General features: G+C 40.0%; 1 protein-coding gene across 1 annotated transcript in view; it reads left to right on the top strand.

The window, feature by feature from the left end:
- smurf2 (SMAD specific E3 ubiquitin protein ligase 2) overlaps positions 1-10,809 on the top strand; it is a 70,654-nt gene extending 59,845 nt beyond the window's left edge. The window contains exons 13-19 of the mRNA XM_007560295.2: positions 2,167-2,270; positions 3,263-3,377; positions 4,258-4,436; positions 4,518-4,776; positions 4,852-5,053; positions 7,151-7,226; positions 8,670-10,809. Of these exons, the coding sequence (XP_007560357.1) occupies positions 2,167-2,270; positions 3,263-3,377; positions 4,258-4,436; positions 4,518-4,776; positions 4,852-5,053; positions 7,151-7,226; positions 8,670-8,769 (1,035 nt within the window). The 3' untranslated portion in view covers positions 8,770-10,809. The remainder of the gene's footprint in view (positions 1-2,166; positions 2,271-3,262; positions 3,378-4,257; positions 4,437-4,517; positions 4,777-4,851; positions 5,054-7,150; positions 7,227-8,669) is intronic.
- Positions 10,810-12,079: the final 1,270 nt, after the last annotated feature.

Here is a 12,079-nt window from a genome sequence, read left to right as displayed (position 1 = left end):
AATGTCAGGAGAAATAACTTTGACAAACTGCACATCTAAAATATTGTTAAAATAATTGTTAGAGTTGATTGTAACACAGCAGGATCCCCCAGCTACCTTAAGTTTTATTCAGAGTGGATTATATAGATAGGTCGTTAAAAGTCTTAAATTTTACCTCCTGAAACCAGCAGATGCTCTTAAAAAAACTCTGTGAAATGCAAATACTTTTGAAAACACTACTATCACAGCTTGAACACATGATGAACCTTATCTATGTTTTTCAGATATTTTTTTTTCCCCCCTCGGGAGATCGCTAATTTCCCACTCATCGCTAAAAACATTTCTGTCGTCTACATAACTCAAAGAATTGCTCATTGCGTTACTTATTTTAAACTGTTGTCCTCCCGCCCTCCTCTTTACGTTCTCCACTAAAGGTCGAGTGGGAGCGTGTTTCTCTCGCTCGACGTTATCTACGATGTGCGAAGGCAGTGCCGCTCCAAATCCAAACCAGACCGCTCGTTTGAGAGGAGCATTCTCTCAGCAGGGGGAGTGTTTTAGTTTTTCTCTCTCTCTCTGCATCTATGAGGTGCAGGGCCTTCACCAGAACAACACCACCTGCAACAGACTGCATGACCCTCATAAAGCATGCGCTGGAATGTGCTGGAACAGCCGCGTCTGTTAATCTCGGTGAAGACATTTTTGTTGGCTGATCTCGACGTTTGACAGGGTTGAGGGCTGTGGGGGTGAGAATGGGGCAGAGCAAGTCTTAAGGTTCAGAGAGACATAGCTGCATAGCTTCTCCAGACCAAGTCGAGCAGTAAATTCTGCCTCCGTAGGAAACTACGTCGGCTGACGTTCACAGCTGTTCCCCCGGTTTATTTTTACAGAGCAGATAAGACGTTCCGGTTTCTCCCACAACAACCCTTGAGTTTGTCTGCTCCGTCCTGAGGGTGCAGCGCAGCCTGGCAGAGGAAGAGGCGGCGCTATTGGAGTCTTATGCTTGTGTTTATTGTAACGGCCTCTAATCCACTCAAGGCGAACCCTCCCACTAATGTTGTAAGCCGTTTGCACGTGTGGCCAACACTGGCAGCGGCGGAGGAGAGCGCTCAGCCTCAGAATAGAGTTTAAGAGATAAAACCGACTCATTGTCGACAATGAAATGTAAGTTTCTTGTTTCTGAGGAGGCTTTGGACCTCCTACTGCTGCTGCAGCTGTTTCTAAAACATGTGTGGTCTCAGTTGTCATGACGCCACCTGTCAATCAGGCCAGTGGGCTCGTCAGCAACAGACCAATCAGCGGTCGTAAGGGACCTTTACTTTCCCGAAGTATAACTACAACATGTTCGTCCGTATGATTGATTGATTTTATGTAAATGGCACAGTGAGTATTAATAATATGAGTACAATGTACGTAATTATGCCGGATTTAGCAAAATGCTAATTTCCATCCATAGTCCCACAAAACAAACGCATTCACTCAATTTGATACAGAAAAATATGAAAAACAGTAAAAACAAAACAAAAAAAAACTATATACAGTCAAGAAGCTCTTTTTTATTATGTGTTTTCCAGGCATATAGTGTCATTTTATAGCACAATCAAGTAACTATGTCACCTTCAGTTGCTATAAAAATGCTGAGTTTATCAAATATGACTGAAAAGAAATTTAACTTTGTAATTAACCTCCCTGAAATTGGGCCTCTGTCTCTTTAAGAAGCTCCTCTTCTTTCTGGAGCGCCGCCTTCAGGAAGTCATCACCACATGGCTCCTCTATTAGCCCTTTAACACGTTTTTACCAGCGTCGCAGTGAGAAGTAGCTTGTACGATGAGCTGAGCAGATTCCAGCAGGTGTTTGCTAATTGCTGCTGGCTAGTCTGAAGGAGCTGAGTGGGGAGCTGAGGAAGCTCAGAGGCTTTAAAGCTACATGTCGAAGGAGGAGCTTCATCCTCCAAGGCGGTGCTGGAAACACCCACTCGTTTGGCACGGTTGAATGGTTGTCATGGAGAACGAAGGATTTCTAAAGCTGATTCTGATTCTGAATTTGTCGATCTGTGAATTTCAAAAGAGGAGACATCAATACTGTAATCTGGTCAGTTAGAAAAGTTGAACTATCAGCTCAGTGTGACCGTCGCTTAGAAAGAACAAAAGACATTTTTGTTGATATTTGACTGATCTTTTCTGTGTGCAGGAGTCATATCGCCAGGTGATGAAGATGAGGCCGAAGGACCTGTGGAAGAGGCTGATGGTGAAGTTCAGGGGTGAAGAAGGCCTCGACTACGGGGGCGTGGCCAGGTCAGCACATCCAGTGGTTGCTGTGTTTTTTTTCCTTTCAGCCAAATCATTTTATCAGTCATGTTTCATCACACTGGCATGCAAAAGTATTAAAACTCCTTGAAATTTTCCATATTTTGTCTCAGAACAACCACAAGTTCTCTATTGGCGTGTTTTTGTTGTTGTTGTTGTTTTTCATTGTTTTCAGAAATAATATGAAAAATGTAGTGTATAGTGAAGTCTATGGGGGCACTGATTGTCACTGATCACTGATGTTTTTTTTTTATTTTTATTTTCTTATTTTATTTTTTAAAGCCTGACTTGTTTCCAATTTTGGCCGATAGCTATTTTTGTGTGTGACAAAAGTCGCTAAGTAGATCTATTTCAGACAGAAAAATGGTCCCAATTTCAGTTTCTAGATGTGAAAATTTGCAGTAAAAAGTTGTTCTACAAAGTACAAATCCATGTTTAAACACCATGTTTAATATTTCTTCCACTTCACAAACGTGTAGCATGTTTGTAAAAATAATAGTTCAATGTGGAATAAATGCATTGAACTATTATCTCCAATGTGTCGGTCTCTATTCATAGCACTGTGATTACAGGTCCAGTCAATAAATTAGAATATAATTACTGTAAAAACGTCCATTTCAGGAACTTCATCACTTCCATCAATTCCATCTTAAAAGTCTGTTTGTTCGTTCTCATCATTTTCTACTTACAGCTAATAAAAACTTAACATTTATAATTAGAATAGACCAACAAAAAGAAAAAATTAATACAAAAATGTGAGTTTGAAATGAAATAATTTTTTAATGAGTAAAATGTCAAATATAAAATAATTAAGAAACCAAAAAATATACCGTATTTTCCGCACTATAAGACGCACCTAAAAACCTTCAATTTCCTCAAAAACCGACAGTGCGCCTTATAATCCGGTGCGCCTTATATATGGACCAATATTGAGCCACAACAGGTCCAGCAACGGACCTTACCACAGGGGCNGCCTGCAGGGAGTGGCTCTACCTGCTGTCACATGAGATGCTGAACCCGTACTACGGCCTGTTCCAGTACTCCCGCGACGACATCTACACGCTGCAGATCAACCCGGACTCCGCCGTGAATCCTGTAAGTCGCAGGCTGATGAAAGCAGCAGAAACGGAGCCTTCCGCTAAGACCCTGCCCACTTGGGGAAACTCTTCTGGGGGAATCCCATTCGTATCAAACTCCCATTTTCACCGGTTTATTGTGAAGATAAGAGTCGGGACTGTTGTGTTAAAGCAAAGACTGAAAAGACATGTTTCTGAAAAAGGAACCGTCTTTGTAGACAAAACAAAGAATATCATGCTTGAAGTGTGAAACTTCTATCAACTGCTTTCGATTCAAAGCAGATCAGACACCGTCAGAGTTAACACATTATTTTATCTCTCACATCTTTATCACAAGTTAGCATCAGTCTGTTGAACTGAAGCTTTCCCGTTTAGGTAGAACGGACTTGTAAAACTGCTTCTGCATCACTCAGGGTTGGTACGGGCGCTTGAAATCCTGGAATTTCAAAAAGATGTTTTTCAAGGTTTGGAAAGCGCTTGATTTCTGTATAAAGTCCTTGAAAGTGGTTGATATTCTATCTGCACTGTTTTCTAATGAACTCTATGATGCTTATTGATTCTCTCATTGAGCAAACAGTGGAGAAGATTCTAAAAATAACAAAACAGACAATATTTACATTATTAATTGGAATTTGTCGTGTCAGTGATGTATCTGCATCACAATAATTGATAACCGATACAATAAATTCCCAGCCCTCGTTTCAGGCTGATTGTGTTGCAACTAGAGTGTCTTTGTTTCCACCAATGAGAAAAACGGATAAAATAAAGTAAGAAAAATATATATGTAAAATGTTTGGAAATGATTGAATTTTTCTACAGGGTTCGACAGTACGAACCCTGATCAGCTTGTCTAACACCCAGCCTGAATGTTGTTGTTTTTTTTTCTTACCGCCTTGCAGGAGCATTTGTCGTACTTCCACTTCGTAGGACGCATCATGGGGATGGCTGTGTTCCACGGCCACTACATCGACGGCGGCTTCACCCTCCCGTTCTACAAGCAGCTGCTGGGTAAACCCATCACCCTGGACGACATGGAGTCCGTCGACCCCGACCTGCACAACAGCCTGGTTTGGATCCTGTACGTCCAGGTTTTTTGGTCACCGTTTGTTGTTTTTTTTTGTTTGCCGAGCAACAATTTGAAATGCGATTCTACCGTCAGGGACAATGACATCACAGGTGTGCTGGACCACACCTTCTGCGTGGAGCACAACGCGTATGGCGAGATCATCCAGCACGAGCTCAAACCCAACGGCAAGAGCATCCCCGTCTCCCAGGACAACAAGAAGGAGTACGTCCGCCTCTACGTCAACTGGCGCTTCCTGCGGGGCATCGAGGCGCAGTTCCTGGCGCTGCAGAAAGGCTTCAACGAGGTCATCCCCCAGCACCTGCTCAAGGCCTTCGACGAGAAGGAGCTGGAGGTACGTCGCTCTAGTCCGCCGGCCGCCTGTTTTGATTCCGATGCGGTAACCCCGCCGTCTCCACCCCCGCTGCAGCTGATCGTGTGCGGCCTGGGGAAGATCGACATCAACGACTGGAAGTCCAATACGCGGCTGAAGCACTGCACGCCGGACACCAGCATCGTCAAGTGGTTCTGGAAGGCCGTGGAGTCGTTCGACGAGGAGCGCCGGGCCCGACTGCTGCAGTTTGTCACCGGATCCTCCAGGGTTCCCCTGCAGGGGTTCAAGGCCCTTCAAGGTAGATAGAGACATACAGATGGTTGCTACGGCGTCTGGAGAGGTAACCATTGTGGGTTTTCCAGATCCGGACAGGGATGGAAAAGGAAAATATAATTATGGGGCCATACTTTGAAATTTATTCCCCAGTTCTTTCTCTGTCTGTCTTTCAATTTCTTCTTCTTGTCTTTCTCTATCTCTCTCTATCTCTTCTTTTCTTGTTTTCCTTCTTCCTTTTTTCTTTCTGTGTTTATTTATTTTTTCTTCTGTTCTTGTGTATTTTTTTCTTTCTGTTTCTTCCTTTTCCTCCTTTCTTTAATTCTTCCCTTCCTCCTCTTTCTTCCTCTCTTTCTCACTTTTTCTTTTGATTTCTTTTCTTCCCTCACTTCTTTCCTTCTTCCTCTCTCTTTAATGTCTGTTTTCTTCTCTCTTCATCTTTCTCTTTCTCTCTTTTATTTTCTTATCTTCTTTTCTTCACATTTAGTCTTGCTACTGTTTTCCATAAATTTGTGGTGCATTTTTCTACGCACTTTATTAAAATTGCTGTAAAAAAAGAAGAAACGAGTCTGGAATTTTAATATGGGAAAATATGACATTTGCACAAAAAATGTTCACAATGTTTAAACCCCTTCACTGTCATGACGACGCCGGCGTCCTCATGACCCCATTGACTAACCTGTCAGTGTTTTGAGGGTGGCGGTTAAAGGGTTAATTAGTTTGAATGGAGGAGCTGAAGCGGTTCGGCTCTTGCTGCTGATCTCGGTCTCTCTGACACTGAGGAGTGTTTGGCTCCGTGTGTCTCTGGGTTGTTCTGCTCTGGGATGAACCCTCTGTGGTCCAGTGGGTCCATCCTGGCAGTCGGCTCTGCCCAGACACTGAGCCACCCAGGCATGACGGTTAAAAGATGATCCACTGGCAGACCTCTGGTAACATGACTGTCTTATCTTGGGCCAAACATCAGCAAAAGTCGGAAGCTAAACAGATTTCATAAACAGAGTGGGACTTCAGTCATGCCGTCAAAGTAAAGGGGATCATCTTGTGATCGCGTCTCTTCAATTTTTCACATTTTTTGTTAAATAAAGCTTGTTTGCTATAGGCTTCATAGATAATTGTAAAGAATATGATGTTAATGCTTCATTTACCAAATCCTGTTGTTGGTCATATTAATTGTTATGTAAATCTTTCCGTTTCTTAAGATATTCACAGTTTGCATCTAATCTGCTTCATGTTAATGGTGGCATAAATATTTCCGTTTCTGTCAGATAAACATTCTTGTTTGTGGGCAAACTCAGCTGTTCTTAGTTGAAACTGTTGATGGTTTAATGGTTGGATCCATGTCCACATAATTCAAAGTACCTTTAGCATGCGAAAGGGGCGCCATTATGTCGCTTCCAGGCACGTAGATTCATTTTATATCAAGTTACAATGTCACCTTCAGTTGCTGTAAGAAAGTTATGTGTATATCAAATATGGCTCAAATGAATTTGACTTGTAATGTAATTTAACTCCTTGAAATTGGGCCTCTGTCTCTTTAAGAAGCTCCTGAAACTCCGCCTTCAGGAAAACATCACAACATGGCTCCTCCTCATTAATCCTTTAACAACATTTTACCAACGTTGGACTGAGAAGTAGCTTCTATAACGAGTTCAGCAGATGTGCAGATCCACCAGGTGTTTGCTAATTGCTGTAGGCTAGTCTGAAGGAGCACATCGAAGGCGGGGCTAGGTCCACCCAGGCGTTTTGCACAGCTAAATGGTTGCAGGAGGTAAAAGGATTTCTCTAGCATGAATCAATTCAACGCTCCAGGTATGTTTTCCATGAGGGAATAACATCATAACAGGATGTAAAGCTAAAAATAAGTTAATTTTACATAATAATGCCCCTTTAACTTTACTAATGAGGTTAGAAATTACACAGAACAATATCTTCTTATACATATTTTAACTTTTTCCTTGACTTTTTTTCTATGCTGAGGTTATCACACTGATGTCTGATCTGAACTCTGGTCTGAATGTCGTAAATTACATAAATAAACCCAAACCTTTCGAGTTGGTAGTAGGACAACAAACTGAAGAAGAGACTGTTATTAAAATATTTTTCTAAATGCTTCCCTCTGCAGGCGCTGCAGGACCACGACTCTTCACCATACACCAGATCGATGCCAGCACCAACAACCTGCCCAAAGCCCACACCTGGTGAGGGATCAGCGGGCAGATTCTCACTTTTAGGATTGATTAGAGTCAAACTTAAGAGGGAAACACAGCAAACTCCACATTGTTGGCACCCTTCGTAAAGATACTAAAGATCTTTTTTATAAATCTCCTTAAATGCAGCAGCACAATTTATTTTTGGTACAATTATTTAATGGTCTTAAAGTGTTTTGCTTGTTATAAAATCATTTGTACCATACTGTACTGGCAAGTAAAATTCTTAGGCAATGAATGTATCTGAAACACTTTTTTATTATTTAAACTTTACATTTTTGATCAGAATTTCCAGTAATTCCAGTAACTCTTACCAATAGTTGATTATTGGGGGAAAAAAGCACACCTTGTCGTGTACGGTAGAGGATCTGTGAAGCTGTGGGTCGTTACTTTTACAAAATTCATGGCAACCTTGAGTATATGGCGTCATTACTTTGAAATACCAAGAGATTCTGAACAAAAATTAGGCCCGTCAACATTATTGGATTAATCTAAAAGGGTTTAATGCGTTAATATTACATAAGGCAGATTGATTGCATTAGTTATTTTGACTTAAAAGCAGTCTTGTACTGCGGTCAACAATGCAGAGTTGCAAACATGAGTGAAGTCAAAAAGTGGTGAGCTCAGCAGCAACTTTCAGTCTAAATAACAAGCAAACGATGTTTGGTTAAAACCCAGGAGGTTTGTACATATTGTAACTATGAATTATCCTTCCACCCAAGCACAACCAGATTAAAGTTTCTAACGTTTGAAACAGAATGACTTCTTCTTTGAATAGTAAGACCTGGAAAATAGAGAATCTTCAGACATATTTGGTTTGAGACAATGTACATATTCTCATTTTAGGCTTAGAAAGTTAACCATAGTGAGCTGGTCGTGTGTGGGTCCAGAGAGTCGGTGTGTGGGTCGCCTTATTTTTTTTAACTGAACCAAAACACACCAAATTCAGCAGCACATCTACGTGTTAAGATCGTCAAAGTCAAGCTAGCATGAGCGACCTACTTCTCTCACCCTCACTTTTTTTTAATTAAAACTTTTTCTTTACCTGTGTAATCTGATACCACTGGGTGTTATCTGCTTGTAAGAGAGTTGACAATTAATTATATATTACACGTACATTTAAGATTTAGCGCGTTATGTTGACAACTTGACAGCTAAAACCAGTGGCAGAGGGTGAACTTTTTTCATTGGATGTAGGAAAAGGGCATTAAAAAACTGCTGCTGGTAGTTTGTTGTTGAAATCAGTTATTTACCAAGAAAACATGCTTTTGGAAAAGCTTCACTTAAATTTAAAGGTGGACTTTCCAATGTCCAAAAACAAACACTGAATTTATTTTGAATTTTACACGTCTTTAATAACGGGGCTGTCAGTAAGCGCGGGAGATGCCGTCGCCTTCAAACTACTTTTTACTGACTCTGTTGTCTTTCCTCCAGTTTCAACCGAATCGACATTCCTCCCTACGAAACCTACGACAAACTGTACGACAAGTTGCTCACTGCCATCGAGGAGACGTGCGGCTTCGCCGTGGAGTGAACGGTCGACGCCTGCAGGACTCGGCAACAACCAGAAGCTCCCGGGGGGTTTGACCTCAGCAAACCACCGACTCCAGAGCGAGGCGTTCGGTCCGGGGCGGGGAGGGAAGGATTCATACTCTGACATGTAGCCAAACTAAAAGATGGGAAGAACACCAGAAAAAAGCCTTCTTCCCTTTATATCATTTTTTAATCATTGAAAAGGATATTTCCAGCTGCTAATAACTCTATTTACTAACTTGTGAAACCTTCAGATTTTGCTGGCTTTTTTTTTTATTATTTCAGCATTTAAAAACAGACTTTATTCCACGTAGCAATTCGTCATTTTACCCAGCAGAACGCGACAAAAATCACATTTATAAACGACTGATTTTGTTTGCCGCAAGCAAGGATTTAAAAAAAATTTTTTTTAATGTTTTTTTACAAGCATTCGACAGTCGCAAGTCACACTAAATCCGGATGCAGATAAACCGGAGCCTCCGAGCGACCGCGCCGGGGCCCGTCGGCGTTGCCACGGAGGCGACCTGTGAGCAGAAGAGGAAGGGAAGGTCACATACTGAGCTGCAACCGACTGTTTACAACCTCCTCCAAAGACACGCAGGGGCCTGGGCACCCTGAAACCTTGATCCGCACATTTCAAGAGCTAGTTGTGTTTGGAAACGAGTAAATGAATGAAATGCCTGAAATGTGATATTTTTTTATTATTTTGTATAACATTTGGGGTTTTGGGTGGGGGGAACAAAAGAGAAACAATAAAATTCTATGTAATATATATAATTTATTGCTATTCTTCCAGAAACCCCCTTTTTTTTTTTTTTTTTTTTTACCTTTTCTGGGGGGGGGAAATCTTTGAAATGTTGCCCTGTTTTTTATTTTTTTTTATTTTTTTTATTTTTGTTGCTTAAATTATGGGAGACAGTTTGTGGAAGCTTGACTGAATTTCATGGAAGTATATGCTGTGGTTAATTTGGACAGAATCTCTACTACTTACATTGAGAGAAACTCGTCCTAAAGGCAAAAAAGAAAAGTGCCATAATCATTTTTGGAAATCAACAAACTTTTTGCAAAATATTTTGCTGACCCTTTAAAAATCTACCAGTTCTTTTCTTGTTGTTCTTAATCATTTCCATCCTGGAGTTTCGTATCATTTGTAGCTGGACTATATTCATGCAACTGACGGTGATCTTAAACGTATTGAACGATTTGACTGAAGAGCACAGAGTTCATCGTTATCCGCTTTGTGCCGCCTCCATGTTACACGTAAAGAAGAAACCTCTACTACCTTGCAGCCATGTGGTGCTAAATAGCATTTACTTTTGATATATATATATATATAAATATATATATAAATATATATTAGCAGACCTGCTCACTGACATACTACTGCTTAAAGTGCACATCACTCTACTCATGCGAATGCCTGTTTTGTGGCCCACAAGAGCTCTTATTGGCCACATCCTCAGGAGCTGCCATATGTAGTTTGTAATATTTAAAACTAATGCTGGCCATTTGTCTTGACTTTCTCAATGTTGAAAGATTTAAAAAATGTCTTTTGCATTCGTATTTTCACAGCAGACGAGTAACATTTTTCAAAAGCAGTTTTTTTTTGTTGTTGCATGTGTACGTATGTGCTTTGGCTTGAAAGTCGACTGAATGAGATGAACTCAAATGAATTATTCGGTCCTATCTAAGATGGGGATTTGTTCGGTTTATTGTTTTCACGGTTGAAATGTAAAATTCTTGAATGTCTTTTTCTTTTCTCAAAGATGCTGCCTGTTGAGCAATCTCTAAGACCGTGGACTGTTCTTATCATTTGCATACACTTAAAAAAAGAAGAAAGAAAAACAAACTTTCACAAACGTTTGCAAAGTGAAAAAAGTGTCCTCAGATGGTGCTTTGTACAGTAATAAGATGTTGTTCATATATGTGGATCAAACAAAGTGTAATTTATCTTTAACTTAAGTAGAATTTCTTTGGTTTTGTTTTAATTCCGATCTGCAAAGAGGAATTGCACACAAACAAGATGAGGTTGCTGTGAGTATTTAATGCAGCATTTATGAATTCACCTTTAAAAAAAAAAAAAAAAAAAGTCCAGTGCACAAGCTGATCCCAGCTGCTTTCATGGCAAAGCAGAGCCCCTTTTTATTTAAAAAAAAAAAAGGTCAAAATTATGAGATTTTTTTTTTTTCTTCTTCCCCAAACAGCATGATCCACTAGCAGGACTATACTTCTCATAGCCGACTGATGCAATTTTATGTATGTTAACACTATCATTTTGTAAGAGCATCTTATTTTTGTGTGTAATTAGTTTGAATTAAACTTGCCTTTGTCTAACAATGTAAGGCCTTGTACAACAACACGTCCTGAGTTTTCTTGGGCTACGGCCGTCAGAGGAACGCGTAAACGCTTGATTAGCTTAACAAAGGTTGTGAGTGGTTTCAGTTTCAAATGTAAAGAGATGGAGTGGTTCAGATGGCCCAATCTAGCACTGGTACTCACGGATACCAGACGGCTGAAAAGGAGCAGGATTCTTTTTGGAGGGGGTGGGGGGAGGTGTTGATTACGGCCTCTTTGTTTCATCAATGTGAATTGTCTCAAGAAAATCGATACTGACCAAAGTATCGATTTCATGTTGATCGTGGTTTATGATCTAATACTTTTTTTCAGTGTGAAATTTGTTGCATGAAGAGAAACACTGACTTTATGGAGTCAAAATAGAATGCAGTGGAATTTTTAAGGGTTATTTAATCTGGTTGGGCGTTTGTTTTTTAAATTTAAGTGAGTTTTATTTATTTATATTTTTTAGGGTATTTCAACCTTTTTTCAACAGCCACAAATTTTTAATCCATTTTACTGAAATTTTGTGATTGGAAAGAGTGGTGTATAATTGTGAAGTAGAAGTTTAGGGCATTTTTATCCCATCTATTGTTTGGTGACAAACTTCAATCAGCTAATATTCTTCTTTCATTTTGACTTTATTGGTTAATTAGGTGACTTATGAAAACAATGTATTGTACTTTTATTTTACTTAGGGATATCTGAGGAAAAGAAGCCAGAAACAAATACTCACCACACTTTTCAGATTTGCATAAAAAGTACCACCATGTATCATTTTGTTTTTACACCGCGTATACTTTCTGGAGGTCAGGTAAAATAATAATAAAAACACGTAATAAGAATTAGCTAGGATTAGCAATAAAAGGCACCGAGGGACGCATGTCAGAGGTTTCACTAAAACAAAATACAAAATTTCTGAAATTTTTATGAAACGTTAATATTTTCTTCGAATCAAAATATTGTGAAGTATATAT

This window comes from Poecilia formosa, unplaced genomic scaffold (assembly GCF_000485575.1).
Source record: "Poecilia formosa unplaced genomic scaffold, Poecilia_formosa-5.1.2 Scaffold114, whole genome shotgun sequence".
Classification (NCBI taxonomy): Eukaryota; Metazoa; Chordata; class Actinopteri; order Cyprinodontiformes; family Poeciliidae; genus Poecilia; species Poecilia formosa.
This window is presented reverse-complemented; position numbering and strand designations above follow the sequence as displayed.